Source organism: Nerophis lumbriciformis, linkage group LG09 (genome assembly GCF_033978685.3).
Source record: "Nerophis lumbriciformis linkage group LG09, RoL_Nlum_v2.1, whole genome shotgun sequence".
NCBI classification, from domain to species: domain Eukaryota; kingdom Metazoa; phylum Chordata; class Actinopteri; order Syngnathiformes; family Syngnathidae; genus Nerophis; species Nerophis lumbriciformis.
The window spans coordinates 9601898-9621792 of NC_084556.2; the positions used below are offsets into that span (position 1 = coordinate 9601898).

The 19895-nt window shown below is 39.3% G+C and overlaps 1 protein-coding gene across 2 annotated transcripts in view; it reads left to right on the forward strand.

Annotated features, from left to right (window-relative positions):
- Positions 1-19895, forward strand: part of sgcd (sarcoglycan, delta (dystrophin-associated glycoprotein)) — a 547116-nt gene that overhangs the window by 83263 nt on the left and 443958 nt on the right. Inside the window, exon 1 of one of the 2 annotated variants that reach the window (XM_061962678.2) lies at positions 18206-18358. The exons of the other annotated variant lie outside the window; for it this stretch is intronic. Within the exon in view, the coding sequence (XP_061818662.1) occupies positions 18230-18358 (129 nt within the window). The 5' untranslated portion in view covers positions 18206-18229. Of the gene's footprint in view, positions 1-18205; positions 18359-19895 lie in introns of those variants that run through there. 2 annotated transcript variants of the gene reach the window in all.

Consider the following 19895-nt stretch of genomic DNA (forward strand, 5'->3'; position numbering starts at 1 on the left):
TTTGAATATTTATGTATATATATTTTTATTTTTATTGTATTTATTTATTTATTTATTTGTGTTAGTTTTTGATTGATTGATTGAGACTTTTATTAGTAGGTTGCACAGTAAAGTACATATTCCGTACAATTGACCACTAAATGGTAACACCCGAATACGTTTTTCAACTTGTTTAAGTCGGGGTCCACTTAATGATACAGATATAAACTATCATATATACTATCATCATAATACAGTCATCACACAAGATAATCATCAGGGTGTATACATTGAATTATTTACATTATTTACAATTCAGGGTGTGTGGGGGGTTAGGTTTGGTTGTTATCATCAGTCATCAACAATTGAGAACAGATAAATGGATATTGAAACAGTGTAGGTCTGACTTGGTAGGATATGTACAGCAAGTAGTGGACATAGAGAGAGAGAGAGATCAGAAGTCATAAGAAAAGTATCTACATTTGGTTGTTTACATTTGATTATTAACAATCCGGGGAGGGTGTTAGTTTAGGGTTGAAGTTGCCTGGAGGTGTACTTTTATTGCGGTTTTGAAGGAGGATAGAGATGCCCTTTCTTTTATCCCTGTTGGGAGCCCATTCCACATTGATGTGGCATTGAAAGAGAATGAGTTAAGACCTTTGTTAGATCGGAATCTGGATTTAACGTGGTTAGTGGAGCTCCCCCTGGTGTTGTGGTTATGGCGGTCATTTACGTTAAGGAAGTAATTTGACATGTACTTCGGTATCAGGGAGGTGTAGCGGATTTTATAGACTAGGCTCAGTGCAAGTTGTTTTACTCTGTCCTCCAACCTGAGCCAGGTAGGAGTGAGGTAGGTTCTGGGGTGGAGGTCTAGAAGTAATCTGACTAGCTTGTTCTGGGATGTTTGGAGTTTAGATTTGAGGGTTTTGGAGGTGCTAGGGTACCAGGAGGTGCATGCGTAATTGAAAAAGGGTTGAACGAGAGTTCCCGCTAGAATCCTCATGGTGCTTTTGTTGACCAGAGAGGAGATTCTATAGAGAAATCTCGTTCAATGTGAGTTTTGAGTACTAACATTTCCGATTTTTCTCTTTCTTTTCTTTTTTTGTTTAATTTCATTTTTACAATGTGCTGCAACCCACAAACGGACTTACTTTGAACACCCCCGTTTATAGATGCTTAGTTGTTATGCTTTTGCAACCATTAAAGCTATGTAAAAAGCCAAATGCATTATTTTATGTGAATAGTTGTTTATTAGTTATTTGAGTTTTTTTTTTAATGATACAGTAAGTGCATTTCTGCCAACAGATGCTTTTAATTTATTATTGATTCATTCTTTACTGGATACATGTATATAACGGAGAGGTAAATCAGAAGTGTGAGCACTAGAACTGGGTGTAGTATGCAGACAAATGGGGCCAATTATTTTCAATGTGTTTTTATTTTTGTACCATGCTTAATCCTATTGTATGTGTTTTACACTTTTCTTAACTTTTCTTAAATAGCTTAACCAGGGACAAGGGTTGCAAATGATCCTGTGGCTAGAAATCTTATGTACTTTGTCATCGGTTACCTATGGGTAGCAATGTTTCATTTTACCGTCCCTGTCGAATAAATACATAAATAAATAAATGAAATAAATGTATTTCAATTTCAAGAAAAAACTTGATTACCGTATTTTTCGGAGTATAAGTCGCACCGGAGTATAAGTCGCACCTGGCGAAAAATGCATAATAAAGAAGGAAAAAAAACATATATAAATCGCACTGGAAACTATGAAAAAAACTGCGACTTATAGTCCGAAAAATACGGTATATATTTTTTCCTACTAGTACATCAAAAAATAAATAAACAATGTTTTTTTATGTTAATTCAAGTCATTTAAATTGTATTCAAATAATAAAAAAAAAAAAAGAAAAACATACAATTTGATGATGGCCTGCACAAACTCCACAAGAGCCAAGTATTTTTTTTAATTCCGAAGAATTAATGTCGCGTTTGAAAAAGTTTCTTTTGATATGTTTTTTCTTACAATGACCATACACGGAAAAAGAGGGGGAATGCACCGGCCTGCAAGAGTGGGCGGGCTGTCCTCGAGGACCACCCGTGCATCGAAATCCTATAAGAGCTTGTCAGAGTCCTCTACAAATCTGAAGGCTTTACTCCGCTGCTGCTGCTGCTGCACGAGTGTTGGAAATGTAGGAAATAGTCCATCGGCGCCGGGAGAAGGTTCGGCAGTGGAAGCCATTGTGCCGCTCCTTCTTCTTAATGCATTCATCCTGGATTTACTGCAGCACACTGCTACCTCGCTGAAGTCCTTTCAACTAGGGGAACTATAAATCTGATATTCACCAACTGCTCAGCTTAAGATGTTTTTGCTCATCCGGGATTGAAACCTAAACGTTTTAATATCTACACTTTTTGTAATATCGGAGGTTTCACACCGGTTTGGGTGTTTTATGATGGCGAGGTACTGAGTCGCACCGAGAAGTAGGTCAACCTTGGACTTGTCTGGGTTTTGGACCAGTCTTTCACGTAAAGTCATTAGCAATAATTTGTGCCAGGTTCAAACTGTCCCCTTAATAAGGCAATGTTTTTTCTTCTCGTAAAACGACTGCTTTTTTTTGTAACATAACCTGCTCAGTGGCCTTGTGGTTAGAGTCATACCAAAGACTATAAAAATGGGACTCTTTACCTCCCTGCTTGGCACTCAGAATCAAGGGTTGGAATTGGGGGTTTAACTTCACCAGTTTTAGATTATTTTTATTCAAAATCGCTGAATTTTCACATTTGCCGTTCAAATACTGAGAAGAGACGGTGCGGTGAACAGCAGCCAGTTGAGGAACATCACTCAGTGCCTCCAACATGGATTGCGGACTCGGCTAACTGCTGGTCTGCTGTGCAGTGAGACCGTATTGCTATATGAATTATATTATACATTTCCATAGTTTAGTTAGCTGAGGTATATAATGTACAGTGTATTTTGTCAACAACTGTATGTGTGTAACGTATTTCTTGTGCTGAGCGATCATAAAACGGCTGCAAAAGACGCACTGGCTGAGGCTCGCCTCCTGCACCCCCGCCGTAGAATTTGCACCCCCTGACGGGAGTGTTATATCAACTAAAGCCCACACTTAAACTTTCCACGTGCAAGATTGAATCTATTTTAAAAAGTTATTTCATAAGAAGCCAAAAAGTGCAAAAACAATAATGTTCGTGTTGAAGAAGTTGTGAATGACTGCAGGGCCACAACATTAGGTACAACTGCAGACTGCAGGTGTACCTAATTCACAACTCCTCCAACACAAACATTATTGTTTTTGCACTTTTTGGCTTCTTATTAAATAACTTTTGTAACCTATTTTCATGGGCTTTCCTCTTTGTGATGTTAAGTTCCTGTTATGCGCTGTTATACAGTATATGCCTTGAGCTCTTATTTTGAAGGCGCTAAGAGCGGAATTTTGACACGTTGGAGTGGAGCGGAAGTTTTTGAAAGAAGGTAAATAAAGTGGTCCTCGTGTAAACTGGAGCCTCCGTGTTTGTTATTTTGTAGTTTCATACAGTATAGGCGACATTTATAAACCCTCGGTTACACTTTTTTAAATAGATTCAATCTTGCACGTGGAAAGTTGAAGTGAGGGCTTTAGTTGATATAACACTCCCATCAGGGAGCACAACAGTGGCGCATTTATAAGTAAAGGTAAGACCATAATAACGTTTTTTTATTAAATGTGCTTTTTTGTGTGCTACAGTTTGTATGTGTAAGGTTAAAGTTAAGTTAAAGTACCAATGATTGTCACACATACACAGGGTGTGGTGAAATTTGTCCTCTGCATTTGACCCATCCCCTTGTTCACCCCCTGGGAGGAGAGGGAGCAGTGGGCAGCAGCGGTGCCGCACCCGGGAATCATTTTTGGTGATTTAACCCCCAATTCCAACCCTTGATGCTGAGTGCCAAGCAGGGAAGAATGCTGGTATGAGCTTTTAAACATAACCCGTTAACTGCTGCCAATCAAATGGTGAATAAGATACTCTTTAGGGTTCATATGTTTGTAAATCTGACTGTGATGAAGTCAGTGCCTCACCAGCCATCAACCTCACCGCACGTCACTGGGGTTAAATCACCAAAAGGATTCTCGAGCGTGGCCACCGTTGCTGCTCACTGCTCTCCTCACCTCCTTGGGGGTGGAGCAAGGGGATGGGTCAAATGCAGAGGGTAATTTCACCACACCTAGTGTGTGTGTGTGACTATCAGTGGTACTTTAACTTTATTTATTGTCTGTATTTTTCTTTTTTTGTCCCTGTGTTGGAATGCAAGTTTTTAAGATTTTGCAGTACTATTGGAACTTTTTTTTCTTAAAAATCTGACTTAATTCTCTTAAGATTTTGCTTTACTTTAATTGAAAAAAAAAATAATGTACTAGGTTTGCAACTTTGTCGTAATATTACTACATATTTTTGTAACAATACATATTAATTCTTGTAAGCTTCCATCTTTTGTTTCGTAAAAATATGACTTTGTTCACCGGAGAGTTTTTAAATTGTATTTTTTTAATTGACCGACCAACAAAAACAGCTTTGGGTCATTGTAGAAGTCGCTGTCTTGCGGTTCCACGGATATGCACGTCAAAGTAACCAAGCTTACAGAGTTGACAACAGATTTAATGTTTTTCAACACAACCATCAAATGCTACGCTTTCTCCAGGACTTTCCAGTCTCTCTCCAAACTTCCTCTCCCTCCTGCACCCGGCCGCTCACTGTTAAAGACAACAGGTGATTAGATTAACACGTACCACCTGTGAAATCTAATCACCTGCCAGCTGTGTCTTGCCGTCAGCACATGCTGCCCGATGGTGCTCGTCCTCAGCACCATGGACAGCGGCGGTGATCTTTGCTCCTGCAAGCGCGCAGGCCACATCTCCCCCCAAATCATAATTATGTTTTTTTTCTGCAACAATACGATAATATTTTTGGAAATATTATGATTTTGTTTGCCCCTAGAAAATACAACATTTGGTCCGAATGTTACTGCTTTATTTTTTTGTAGCTTTTAGACTTTTCATTTCTGGTTCTTCTGTGAATTCTCGATTTAAAACGATTTTTGATTGAAAATCAATACTTTTTTAATAACATCGGGTGCCAGTTCTATGATTAGCCACATTCCTCCATATAATAGATACCAGCTTTGATACATTTCTATATTCCTGAAAATAAAACTGCTATGTTTAATAAAATTCTACTCAAACATTTAATAAAGTCAAATACAAATAAGGCAACAATAGAAATATCACAAACTTCTCTTTTCTAAAGTAAATGAGCATCTACATGTAAAAGTCGTATTTGTTGAGACAAAGTCGTAAACCTCTGGGAGTAAAATCTTCATTTTTGGAACGTGTTTGCCTTCCAATCAAAACATTAACATTTTTTTGTAATTTTCCTTGAAAATGCATCTTTTTTTCTTAGTTTTTATCTTCTTTTAATCTGCTCAGTGGCCTTGTGGTTAGAGTGTCCGCCCTGAGATCGGTAGGCCGTGAGTTCAAACCCCGGCCGAGTCATACCAAATACTATAAAAATGGGCCCCGTTACCTCCCTGCTTGGCACTCTGCATCAAGGGTTGGAATTGGGGGTTAAATCACCAAAAATGATTCCAGAGCGTGGCCACCGCTGCTGCTCACTGCTCCCCTCACCTCCCAGGGGGTGGAACAAGTGGACGGGTCAAATGCAGAGGGTAATTTCACCACACCTAGTGTGTGTGTGACTATCAGTGGTACTTTAACTTTTTTTGTCCCTCCGTTGGAATGTATTTTTTTAAGATTTTGCAGTACTATTGGAACTTTTTTTTTCTTAAAAATCCGACTTAATTATTTTAAGATTTTGGCTTCATTTTCATTGGAACATTTTTTTTTACTAGGTTTACAACTTTGTCGTAATAATACTACATATTTTTGTAACAATACATATTAATTATTGTAAGCTTTCATCTTTTGTTTCGTAAAAATATGACTTTTTTTTACCGAAGAGTTTTTATTTTATTTTATTTCTTTATTGACCTACAAACAAAAAACACTTTGGATCATAATTTTTTTTTCTTCTGCAACAATACGATGATATTTTTAGAAATATTTGACTGTTTTTCCCCTCCTACAATTACGATTTTGTTTGCTCCTAGAAAATACAACACTTGGTCCGAATGTTACTGCTTTATTTTTTTGTAGCTTTTGGACTTTTCAGTTCGGCGTGCAATAGAATAAACAGTACTGGAAATCTCCACGTAAAAGTCGTATTTGTAGAGACAAAGTCGTAAACCTCTGGGAATAAAATCTCTCATTTTTGGAACGTGTTTGCTTTCCAATCAAAATATAACAAAAAATTATGTAATTTTCGTAGTTTCACCTCTATGGTAACATTACAATGTTGTTGTCGCATTACAACCCTAATTGTCCTTCGCACTTCATACCCGCTGATTATTGAATGTGTGTCATTTTTACAAAATTGCTCAATCGGCGGAGCTTGGGACGATGACGCCAAGACGAGACTGCAGCTCCTTAGGTTAAACTCCACGTGGCTTGTACCGACTCGGCGACTTTTCATGCTCTGAGATGACGTTTCTTGCCGCTCGATAGGAAAAATCAAATCCTGCTCTTTCAATAAATGATGCTCCTGCTCGGAGGCTGAGGAATGCAAATATTTGCGTAGCTGAAACTGAATGCATTATGAATTAGATTGAATTAGATCCTGCCAAACCACCCCAGTGCACACTTTTACTGCTGCCTATTAACTGGAACTCATCTAGTAGTATTGACAGTAGGCTTTACTACATGGGCATTTTAGGGCGGGAACCGTACTCCATCGTCTTTTTGTCGATTTTTAGCCTCCCCCTCTTAATGGACTCCTTTCTCCTCCAATCTGCAGTCCTCAAACCCGTCAGGAATTAATCTGGGAGCGTTGGCGCTAATTCGGCATGCAAGCCTTTGCGCCCGCTGCAAATTAACAAGCAAAACAGGACAAATGAGTGGAAGTTATGTAACAAGATGACGGCGCATTACAAGGTTGGGAATTAGGCGAGCTGCGATTGGTCGTCTCTATCAGACGCTCCGAGTTGCTTCAAGGTCGACCGAGCGTCTTTTTGCTCAGCTCGACCTCACGCAGAGCGACCCCCCCTCCACCCCTCACTGCTCACCCTCAGGCGTTGGCGTTAATCCGCGTCTTCTCACGACGAGCCAAGAACTCAAACCGTGTCAGCGTACCATCCCAGGGGTGGCATGTCCAGGCCGTGATGGAGTCCACACATGGGGCCACTTGGCTGCCAAGTATGTTTTGTTTTTTTAATACCGCGATCACATCCTCTTCCTCTTGAATTGACTTTCAGACGGTTGAAGCGGCGCCCTTGATGCGCGGCCGCCATGGTTGCGTGTTTTTATTTGGAGGTGGACAGACGGGACGTGAGGACGCGCAGGTTGTGAGATTGCATTAGAGCATTGGCGGCTATTATTCCGTGACCTTCTCATGGACCGTCTGTTGGCCGTCCTTCAGCAAGATCAGACCTTAAACCGGTTATTGTTCCTCATTTTGGACCCTTTCAACCCATTGCCAAATTGTTTCAGCCGGTGTAAACAGGCAGCGGACTTCCTGGCTTCAGACTCTCTTTTGGCGAGCTTTTTGCTATTTTGTTCAGACGTGATTACGCAAAAAACAGACTATTTGTCCCTATATTTGCTTGTTGCAGCCCACTTGCATTGGAACCCAGTGTATATTACGAGTGCAACGATTAATCATCGATTTATATACCTAAGATTCAACTACTTCGATATGTGCCCTGCAAGTTGGCCTTCCGGAATATAGTCATCGATCTAATATTGTTGTACAAAACCCAAAACCAGTGAAGTTGGCACGTTGTAATTCGTAAATAAAAACAGAATACAATGATTTGCAAATCCTTTTCAACTTATATTTGTCATGATCAGTGATCAGTTTTGTTTAGTTATGTTCTGTTAGTTTTGGACTCCAATAGTTCCTGTCTTTGTGCACCCTTGTTTGTTTTAGTTTCCATGACGACTCATTAGTTTCACCTGCCTCATGTGTTCGGATCACGCACCTGCTTTAATCAGAGACTATTATTTAAGCCTGTGTTGCCAGTTAGTCGTCCTGGCGACATTACTCTGTATTTGCTCTGTAGATTCATGCTCTGCCAAGTAAGGTTTGTTTCATGTCCATAGTTTTTGCCTATGTGTTAGTTTTTGTATCATACGCTAAGTTGTGCTTTCGCCTTGTGCGCCCTTTTTTTTTGTACCTATTGATAGCGAACAATTAAAAATGTTCCTACCTTCAAACCTTGTCCGATATAGTCCGATTGCATCCCGGGAGAACAAATCTCGTCAGCAAGCTGCGACCCCCCGTCACGACAATATTCAATTGAATAGACTGCAAAGACAAGATATTTAATGTTCAAATTAAGAAACAATTTTTTTTTTGCAAATAATCATTAACTTTGAATTTAATGGCAGCAACACGTTGCAAAAAAGTTGGCACAGGGGCATTTTTACCACTGTGTTAGTGAAGTGAAGTGAATTACATTTTATATAGCGCTTTTTCTCAAGTGACTCAAAGTGCTTTACATTGTGAAGCCCAATATCTAAATTACATTTAAACCAGTGTGGGTGGCACTGGGAGCAGGTGGGTAAAGTGTCTTGCCCAAGGACACAACGGCAGTGACTAGGATGGCGGAAGCGGGGATCGAACCTGCAACTCTCAAGTTGCTGGCACGGCTGCTCTACCAACCGAGCTATACCGCCCCAATATACATGGCCTTTCCTTTTAACAACACTCCGTAAACGTTTGGGAACTGAGGAGAACAATTTTTTAAGCTTTTCAGGTGGAATTCTGTCCCATTCTTGCTTGATATACAGCTTAAGTTGTTCAACAGTCCGGGTTCTCTGTTGTCGTATTTTAGGCTTGATAATGTGCCACACATTTTCAATGGGAGACAGTTCTGGACTACAGGCAGGCCAGTGTAGTACCCGCACTCTTTTACTTTTGAGCCACGCTATTGTAACACGTGGCTTGGCATTGTCTTGCTGAAATAAGCAGGGGCGTCCATGACAACGTTGCTTGGATGGCAACATATGTTGCTCTAAAACCTGGGTTAGGGTTACCTTAACCCTAATGATGCCTTCACAGATGTGTAAGTTACCATGCATTGGGCACTAATACACACCCATACCATCACAGATGCTGGCTTTTGAACTTTGCGCCTATAACAATCCAGATGGTTCTTTTCCTCTTTGGTTTCCAAAAACAATTTGAATGTGGACTCGTCAGACCACAGAACACTTTTCCACTTTGCATCAGTCCATCTTAGATGAGCTCAGGCCCAGCGAAGCCGGAGCGTTTCTGGGTGTTTCTGGGTTTCGTTTTGCATAGTAGAGTTTTAACTTGCACTTACAGATGTAGCGACCAACTGTAGTTACTGACAGTGGTTTTCTGAAGTGTTCCTGAGCCCATGTGGTGATATCCTTTACACACTGTCGCTTTTTGATGCACTACCGCCTGAGGCACGAAGGTCCGTAATATCATCGCTTACGTGCAGTGATTTCCCCAGATTCTCTGAACCTTTTGATGATATTACGGACGGTAGATGGTGAAATCCCTAAATTCCTTGCAATAGCTCGTTGAGAAATGTTGTTCTTAAACTATTCGACAATTTACTCACACATTTGTTCACAAAGTGGTCACCCTCGCCCCATCCTTGTTGGTGAATGACTGAGCATTTCATGGAAGCTGCTTTTATACCCAATCATGGCACCCACTTGTTCCCAATTAGCCTGTTCACCTGTGGGGTGTTCCAAATAAGTGTTTGATCAGCATTCCTCAACTTTCTCAGTCTTTTTTGCCACTTGTGCCAGCTTTTTTGAAACATGTTGCAAGCATCAAAAACCAATTGAGCTAATATTTGCAAAAGATAACGTTTTCTTGTTAAGTATCTTGTTTTTGCAATCTATTATAGGTTGAAATAAAAATTTACCATTTACACAACGTGCCAACTTCACTGGTTTTGGGGTTTGTAAAAGGCAATACATCGATTTTATCGATACTATTGCAAAAGCCACAACAAAGCAACATCACAACAACTTTCTGCTACAGGACTATTGCAAAAGCCCCAACGAATACAAACTCCACACCACAATAATATAAAGCCTCAACACAACGCTAAGCCACAAAAAACGCGACGAACACAACGGAAGTGACAGCCAAGGAACTTTGACGTTTTTTCACGGGACACATTTCCGGTGTGGTTTCCGGATGAGGAGATGCTGCTTCGTTATTGATTTAAGTAAAGTCTGAATGTCATTAAAACAGTTAGCGCCATCTTTTGACACTTCTTCCACTCCTGTCCTTGCACGCTACACCGCTACAACAAAGATGACGGGGAGAAGACGCTGTCGAAGGTGAGCCACGTAAATAAGAAGCATCCAGAAGCGACTGTCAGAAAGCGGCTTGAAGATGATCTGTAAAACATAATCTATGCAACATTTTGACCAAAGAACCACCATTACATGTTATGTAGACCACAAGGAAGTGTTTTACATATAGAAAAAATAATAATAATATGACTCCTTTAATGTGACCTATAATCCGGTGCGCCTTATAAATGAAAAAAGATCAAAAATAGACCATTTGTCCGCTGTGCGCCTTATAATCCGGTGCGCCCTAAGGTCCGGAAAATACGGTACACTTTTACCCGTCGAAAAACATATAACATTACCTCAAAGTTGGTAGTAGTCATAGTCACGTGAGTGCCTTTTGAAGAGATCGCCTGAAACCGAGTTGGCCGTACTCTCTTTATACATGACCCTGGTGTGTGTGTGTGTGTGCGTGTGTGTGCGTGTGTGTGCGTGTGTGTGTGTGTGTGCGTGTGTGTGCGTGTGTGTGTGTGTGCGTGTGTGTGTGTTCTTGGAAGAGATGTCGCTGAATAAGTCCGCTTTGGCATCTTTTACCAGAAAGTCAGCTCTCATCACAATTAAAAAGTTGTGGTACGAAGCCTGCTTTGTCAATTTATTGAATATGAGCAAACACAAAATTAATGAATAAAGTGCCAGCAACCTGAGGGTTCCTGGTTCAATCCTCACCTTCTACCAGCCTCGTCACGTCCGTTGTGTCCTTGAGCAAGACACTTCACCCTTGCTCCTGATAGGTCGTGGTTAGGGCCTTGCATGGCAGCTCCCGTCATCAGTGTGTGTAATGTGTGTGTGAAGGGGTGAATGTGGAAATGGTGCCAAAGCGCTTTGAGTACCTCGAAGGTAGAAAAGCGCTATACAAGTATAATCCATTTACCATTTACCATTTTTTTCCTACACAGATAGTTCGAAAAGTTCACAAAAAGAGGGTTTTTGATTGATTGATTGAAACTTTTATTAGTAGATTGCACAGTGAAGTACATATTCTGTACAATTGACCACTAAATGGTAACACCCGGATAAGTTTTTCAACTTGTTCAAGTCGGGGTCCACTTAAATTGTTTCATGATACAGGTATATACTATTTTCATAATACAGTCATCACACAAGATAATCATCACAGTATATAAATTTAATTATTTACATTATTTACAATCCGGGGTGTGGGATATGGAAGGGGGGTTGGTATCAACACTTCAGTCATCAACAATTGCATCATCAGAGAAATTGACATTTGAACAGTGTAGGTCTGACTTGGTACATATGTACAGCAAGTATTGGACACAGAGAGAGAGATCAGAAATTATAAGAAAAAGTGACTACATTTGATTGTTTACATTTGATTATTTACAATCCGAAGAGGTATGATGAGGAAGGAAGGGTGTTTTTGAAGGAGGATAGAGATGCCCTTTCTTTTATACCTGTTGGGAGTGCATTCCACATTGATGTGGCATAGAAAGAGAATGAGTTAAAACCTTTGTTAGATCGGAATCTGGGTTTAACGTGGTTAGTGGAGCTCCCCCTGGTGTTGTGGTTATGGCGGTTATTTACGTTAAGGAAGTAGTTTGACATGTAGTTAGGTATCAGGGAGGTGTAGCGGATTTTATAGACTAGGCTCAGTGCAAGTTGTTTTAATCTGTCCTCCACCCTGAGCCAGGGTAGGAGTGAGGTGGGATCTGGGGTGGAGGTCTAGAAGTAATCTGACTAGCTTGTAGGTTTGGTGAATCGAAGTCCCACCGTATTAGGTTTTTTAAAAACGACATAACTTTGGGGGGGTTTCACTGTTACAGTCTGCGTGCATTGGGCCACATGGGGCAGTGACCCTCCAAATCCAGCAAATTGACCTCCAGTATTGTTCGTGTTTGGAGTGCAGTTTTCTGATTGGGTTATTAGAATTACACACAACTAATGTCCATAAAACTTGGTGGAGAATTGTTACTGGCGGTGACCTACCAGATCCAGCATATGGGGGGGCGTGTGTGTCTTTTTTACATTGCTTTACCGCCACCTACAGGACCGGAGTGGAGCAGCATATCGGGATTTTTCAATTCATATTTGCGATTGACAGGCAAAATCCTGCATATTTGAATCCATTCCAACCCCTCCTCCTAAAACCTGTCGCCTTGAATTTCAAAATGAGAATTCCAATTCAGACGCAAGGTTCTTTTTGCGATTTTGTTTGACCTGGCTGCATCCCAAGTGCCAACCTGTCAGCGTGCGCCAGATAGTGGACTGGAATGCAGGAACATGGCGCACTTCACTGCTAGCGGCCTGCGTGTGACAGCCCATCGCTCGCCTTGTGATTTGTTCAAAGACCCCTGTGGATTCCATTGCTTTTTAAAGGCACAGCAGCCCGGCGTTGAATATGTCCATATTTACGAAGGTGCAGTTTCAAGATGTTTGTCTGCACGGCAACACTCCAGTTGGAGGAGTCTTTAAGACCAAAAAAAGGTCATGGGGATCTTGTTGGTATTCTGCAGTCTACTTTTTTTTATGGGTCTGAACACTTGATGGCACAGCAGGCACTCGAGCTTGAAATGATGTGGCTTCCCGTGCCTCCCGTGCCACACAGCGCGCCCGCAGGACGCCATAAATCCTACTGTGTAAATAAAGATCCGCCTCGCTCCATCACATCTCGCTTCCTCTGCGTCCTGGAGTCTCGTGTAAACAATGTCCGGTCTCTGCTCGCTCTTCTGAGCTTTTAATCTCTCGTCGCTCTTTTTCCATTTGTTCTGTACATCACGTATTAGGGACACTAAAGATGGACGCTGAGCTATGAGCTGGGGGGGGGGGGGGGGGGGGGGGTCAACAGTTGCAGGCCTACCGAGCTAGTTATTAGCTTTATTCAAATGTAAACACTACAAATAAATGACCCATATTATAATAAATGAAGAAAAATAATATAACATTTATAAGTAATTAGAGATGTCCGATAATATCGGCCTGACGATATTATCGGCCGATAAATGCGTTAAAATGTAATATCGGAAATTATCGGTATCGTTTTTTTATTATCTGTATCGTTTAAAAAAAAAATGTATTTCATTATTTTTTTTTTTAATTAAATCAACATAAAAAACACAACATACACTAACAATTAGTGCACCAACCCAAAAAACCTCCCTCCCCCATTTACACTCATTCACACAAAAGGGTTGTTTCTTTCTGTTATTAATATTCTGGTTCCTACATTATATATCAATATATATCAATACTGTCTGCAAGGGATACAGTCCGTAAGCACACATAATTGTGCGTGCTGCTGGTCCACTAATAGTACTAACCTTTAACAGTTAATTTTACTCATTTTCATTAATTACTAGTTTCTATGTAACTGTTTTTATACTTTCTTTTTTTATTCAAGAAAATGTTTTTAATTTATTTATCTTATTTTATTCTATTAATTTTTTTAAAAAGGACCTTATCTTCACCATACCTGGTTGTCCAAATTAGGCATAATAATGTGTTAATTCCACGACTGTATATATCAGTATCGGTAATTAATAGTTGGACAATAACGGAATATCGGATATCGGCAAAAAAGCCATTATCGGACATCCCTATAAGTAATACATGAAATATACATTGTGGGATGTTTACAGGTGTTCGAACCCACAAGAATAAAATATAGAGAAATGCAAAATAAAAATAAAAAGATTTTTAAATTAAAATGTATAATGAAAAATGTAACTAATGAAGTTGAATTGTTATAAAATTAAATTATGAAATTAAAAATGTATTTTTGACCCTGGTTCTGACTTCTGATTCTGGTTATAATATATATATATTTTTAATAATAATAGATTAGGTTTAGTGATAACTGAGAACCCATCATTCATTCAGTCCACATTCACACATTGTTGGAGGGGCAGCCTTAATGCACATGTTTACCAGGGGCCCCCACCCCCACTCAATCAGGGGGCCCTGATTTTGGTGTTCGTGGCTGTCAACCACAGACAGCTCAGCTTCGAGTAGCGATTGTGTACTCTCTCTCTCTTTCTCTCTCTCTCTGCTGCGTGGTTTTTTTCCTACTGTTCCGAGCGGGTTGAGAACCAAGGTCGCAGGTGTGAGAGGCCAGCGTGCTGACGACTGAGCTAAAAATATCTTGCTAAAAATCTTGCAGATCGCCAGCACCAGTCTCGAGGCTAGCTGGTTTCTGCTACACTCTCACAGACATGCATGTGCCCGTCGCCAAGGAGATGTATTCAAGAATGAAATTATTTTTTTAAATAGATGTCATTTTTAATAAAGTATTATAAATTAAAGTAATAAATATTAAATTATAACATTTATAAATATTACATAACATATTTACATTTTGGGATGTTTACAGGTTTTCAAGAATAGAAAATAGAAGAAGAATACAAAACAAGAAAATATGTATGTTTCAAATAAAATATAATTGCAAATTAAACTGATAAGGTGGGACGGCGTGGCGAAGTTGGTAGAGTGGCCGTGCCAGCAATCGGAGGGTTGCTGGTTACTGGGGTTCAATCCCCACCTTCTACCATTCTAGTCATGCCCGTTGTGTCATTGGGCAAAACACTTCACCCCTTGCTCCTGATGGCTGCTGGTTAGCTGCCTTGCATGGCAGCTCCCGCCATTAGTGTGTGAATGTGTGTGTGAATGGGTGAATGTGGAAATACTGTCAAAGCGCTTTGAGTACCTTGAAGGTAGAAAAGCGCTATACAAGTATAACCCATTTATCATTTATTATAAGGTAAATTAATATGACATTTAATTATGAAACAGAAACATAATTGTGACTGTGGTTTTGGCATGGATTCTAACTATTAGCATTAGGCCATATCAGATTTTTTTTTGATTTTTAAATTTTTTTTTTACATGTACTATTATTACCTCCGCCAAGGAATGAATGTATTGGTGTTGTGTGTGTGTATGTATGTATATATATATATATATATATATATATATATATATATATATGTATGTATATATATATATATATATATATATATATATATATATATATATATATATATATATATTGTGTGAAATAGTGTATATATACAATATGTGTTACCATCCTTCTGAGGAGGGCATTTATCTACTAATTGTATCAATACAATTTTGCAAGAACAATCTTTTTTTTTTCACAAATTACACTAAAATTACCTTTGCTTTCATAATAAGCCAACATAGATAATAATAATAATAATAATAATAATGAGACAAATACATGTCAAATGATCATGAAATGAAAATAAGAAATATAGATAATACATATAATATATATATATATATATATATATATATATATATATATATATATATATATATATATAATGATAAATATTATGACATTTTAATAATAAATATTACAGTATTGTAAATCAAAAAATATATTTATTATTTTATTATACTATTTATAAATACTAGATTATATATTTACATTGTGGGCTATTGACAAGTTTTCAAACCCACAAAAATAAATGATATAAGAATAATTAAAATAAGAAAATACAGTTTTATAAAGGAAAAAAGCATTACAAATTACACTAAAAGTCAATACATGACTAAATTTAATTATGAAATAAAGGAAGACCAATGAAAAAGGGTGTCAGAAGAGGGATCCTTTGTTTGCCCAATAAGTTTTAATTAAAACAAATATATATATATATATATATATATATATATATATATATATATATATATATATATATCATTACGAATTCAAAGGTACTCTTTGCAAGTTCCTCACAGTAACATTTTTCAAAGCATAAAATAAAACACCACAGTCTATCTTACGTTAACATTAGTGGTTTAACAGAACACATTTGTCTGACAATTGTCTATATTTTTCCAAATTACAAAGTTTATATAATAAAAAAATTTACCAGCCCGATAAAATGACTGGTGTTTAGGGCGGTCACTCACCTTGTCTCATCAACACGCACATGCAGGGAGCGCTTGCACACGTACAAAAGCAGTCCAAAAGAAGCAAGGAACAATTTGCAGTTATGTTGTTGTTGTGATAAAATATACACGCAATGACAGCTAACGCTAGCTATCCAAATTGCTATTATAAGCTAACAACACCTAAAGCTAATGCGCTTGCATGTGTTACGTACGTACGTCATTACGTACGAGAAGCCGTGAGAGGGCGGGATATACTGTGTAAATTATATTGAAAAGTTGCCGCCCTATGGGCATCTGTGTAAATGTTACAAACTGTTATGAAGAAGACGGCACAGACAGCAGGGACGTCATTTAGCTCTATGTTTATTTTTATATTACAATAGAATGGAGTGTGAAACGAATCCAAATGTGTGTGGGTGTGTGAGTGTGTGACAATGTGTCACGATTATCTGATGAGTGTTACTGGTAGTGTTGAGCGAGGTGCGGAAGTCCCAGAGGGGGCAAGGCAGGCTCGAAGGTCTGTGGGCAGGCGTGAGGTCAAGGGCAGGGGCTAGGCGTCAAAGTCCGGGTCCAAGCCACAGCCAGGGAACCAGAGGGAATACGGGGAGACGAGACACACAGCTCATGATGCGGAAATGGAGAAAGGCTGCTGGAAGACGACAAGGGAACACGAGACAAATGAACACGGAGGGGGAGAAAACACAGAGAGAGAGAGAGAGAGCATAGAGCTTGATACAAGTCGGCTTACTGTACGGGAACAGGTAGCTACGTTCTGGCCTAGAACACAGGTTTGAACTGGCTTAAGAAGGCACGGAAGCTCACAAACAGCCCCTTTAAATAGTTAAGTAAATTATTTTAAAATTAAATTAGAGAATAAAAAAATCTAATTGGGACCCCGGTCATGACTTCTGAGATAAACCATTGACATATGGTGTCAGAAGTGGGATCCATTGTGTGCCTGGCTAATCAGCAGATGAAAGACATTAAATAGGTGGTTTTCTATTCCCCATTCGGACCGCTGCAGTCCTTCCCAACATATCAATCCGGCATGCGTGGCCTCTACTTAAGGAATCCTAATTCCTCAATCCATTACACCTGACGATGTGTCATGTCTGCAACTGCGAGTCACCTGATAGCGCCTCGTCCCTCCACAATCTTCTTATACTGCCATGTATTGTATTTCGTAAAAATCTTTGACGCAGTGTTCTCGTGTTCCAGACAATCGTCTTTATTTCACCCGCTAATTACCCCGCGGGACGCGGACCCCCTTCCTCCATCTGTATCGTGCGGCTGTCACTTTTAATTTAATAACAAGCAGAAGGAAAGATATCGCAGTAAATTGAAAGTGTGCCTGTGCGATACTCTCGCACTCGTAATGCAGTTACAATGAAACACGGGCCGGCGTAGTCGGGCGACAGAATTTTAATAGAGCCATTACAATTGGATCTGCACTGCAGATGAAATAGCCATCGTCTCCACGGCAACAATTAACAGTGTTACTTATCAACTGTCTCATTCTGGAGATTTAATAAAGCCGCGGGGGTGGGCTTGGTGGTGGAAATTATTGGAGCCAAACAACATCATTAAAGGGAAAGTGGGTGACACACAGCTTAGTGGGGACGATACACAAGCAGAATACAAATAGACTAAAACTGATTTCTTATCATAATTGAATTCAAATTAATTTTTGTCATTTAAAAGCTCATTATATTACCCTATTTCCACAAAAAGTTCACTTCAATGTGTCTTTAGTCATCGATGTTGTTAGCTATTCGCTCATTGATGTGTCAATCAAAGTGGTGTCTTTCTTTAGGGGACCACATGATTTTCAGGAAATTCAGGCCTCTGATTGGTTTAAATAACGCAAGTCCCGCCCTCACACACGGAAGTGTCCGTCATTTGAAGTTTAAGTGCTTGAAATGATCAAGAAATGTGTGGCGTTTCTTGGGTTCGAAGTTGTATCAGTCTTCAAGCTCGAGGGGATGTTTTGCCGAAGTGAAGGAGTCGAGTCACAGAGAAGGAATTCAACGTTTTTGAACAGCGACTGGGTGAGTTCATGAAGTTTAACGACGCTGACAAATTAGCCCAAATCGGTGCCCCTCGGACGCATGCGCAGAAGCAACAGCAGGTAACTAAATAAACAGTAATAGATATTTATTCTTGCACATGATTGTTGCCTATCTCCTATTATTTAGCAAAATATGCATAAAGCGAACAGAAAGGTCAAGTCAATACAATTTTAGTGAAGGGACTGGCCACTAATTTAGAATCTTGGTGTGCATCAGTGGTTTCCATCATTAGATGATCTCTCTGCCTCCTTGTTATTACCACCTTCTGCAGACACTTCTCCTCTCATAAATACCACCTTTTGCAGGTGAGCCAGTGAAAACAGCAATGTTCATAATATGCAAATGGGAGATATTTACAAATAATTTGCATCACCGGTCAGGTAAAAAATGGTAGGCATTAGAAAACCACAGCTTTAATCTCATAATTAGTTTTTAATTTTCTATTAAGATTGTATGTGCTATTTCACTCTAATGTGCTTAATTTAATTAATTATTACGATCACTGTGTCGCCAAAAACAAATCATTTAAAAAAAACATACACCTCTGTCATAAGGTTAGTGATATCTAAATAATTACATTAATTCAAGCATTTTCTACCATTCCACTAGGGCTGGGCGATATGGACGAAAAAGTATATCTCGATATATTTTTTACTTAAACTCGATATTCGATATACACTATATCGACAAAAGTATTTGGCCACCCATCCAAATGATCAGAATCAGGTCTCCTAATCAATAAATGTAAATAAATAAATAAATCACTTGGCCCAGCCACAGGTGTATAAATCAAGCACTTAGGCATAGAGACCGTTTCTACAAACATTTGTGAAAGAATGAGCCGCTCTCGAGCTCAGTGATTTCCACTGTGAAACTGTCATAGGACGCCACCTGTGCAACAAATCCAGTCGTGACATTTCTGATGGACGAGTCTAGGTTTGGAGGTTGCCAGGAGAACGGTACATTTCGGACTGCATTGTGCCAAGTGTGAAATTTGGTGGAGGAGGAATTATGGTGTGGGGTTGTTTTTCACTCAGGGAAGAGGTTTAGTTCCAGTGAAAGGAACTTTGAATGATCCAGGATACCAAAACATTTTGGACAATTCCATGCTCCCGACCTTGTGGGAACAGTTTGGAGTGGGCCCCTTCCTCTTCCAACATGACTGTGCACCAGTGCACAAAGCAATGTGTAACAGGTACGTTAGCTATTATAGTAGACGTTCTCAATATTTGGGCTAATCAGAAGTCTAGATTACGACTCGGAGAGAGTAGGACAGACACAATTAAATGCTTTAAATTATACTGGTGTTATTTAAATATGTACAGTGCAACAAATAGTGGACAGACATTGATAGGAATGGCCATTCAAAACAAAAGAAAAAAACAGCAAGGGTTCAGATAATTCATAACAGGTAGTATCAAAAGTTCTTAAAAGTCATATGAGACTGATCGCAGTCCATATGCGCATTCAGAGTTCATACAGCCACACGGTTTGGGGTTGTGGGTATGGCAGTTTG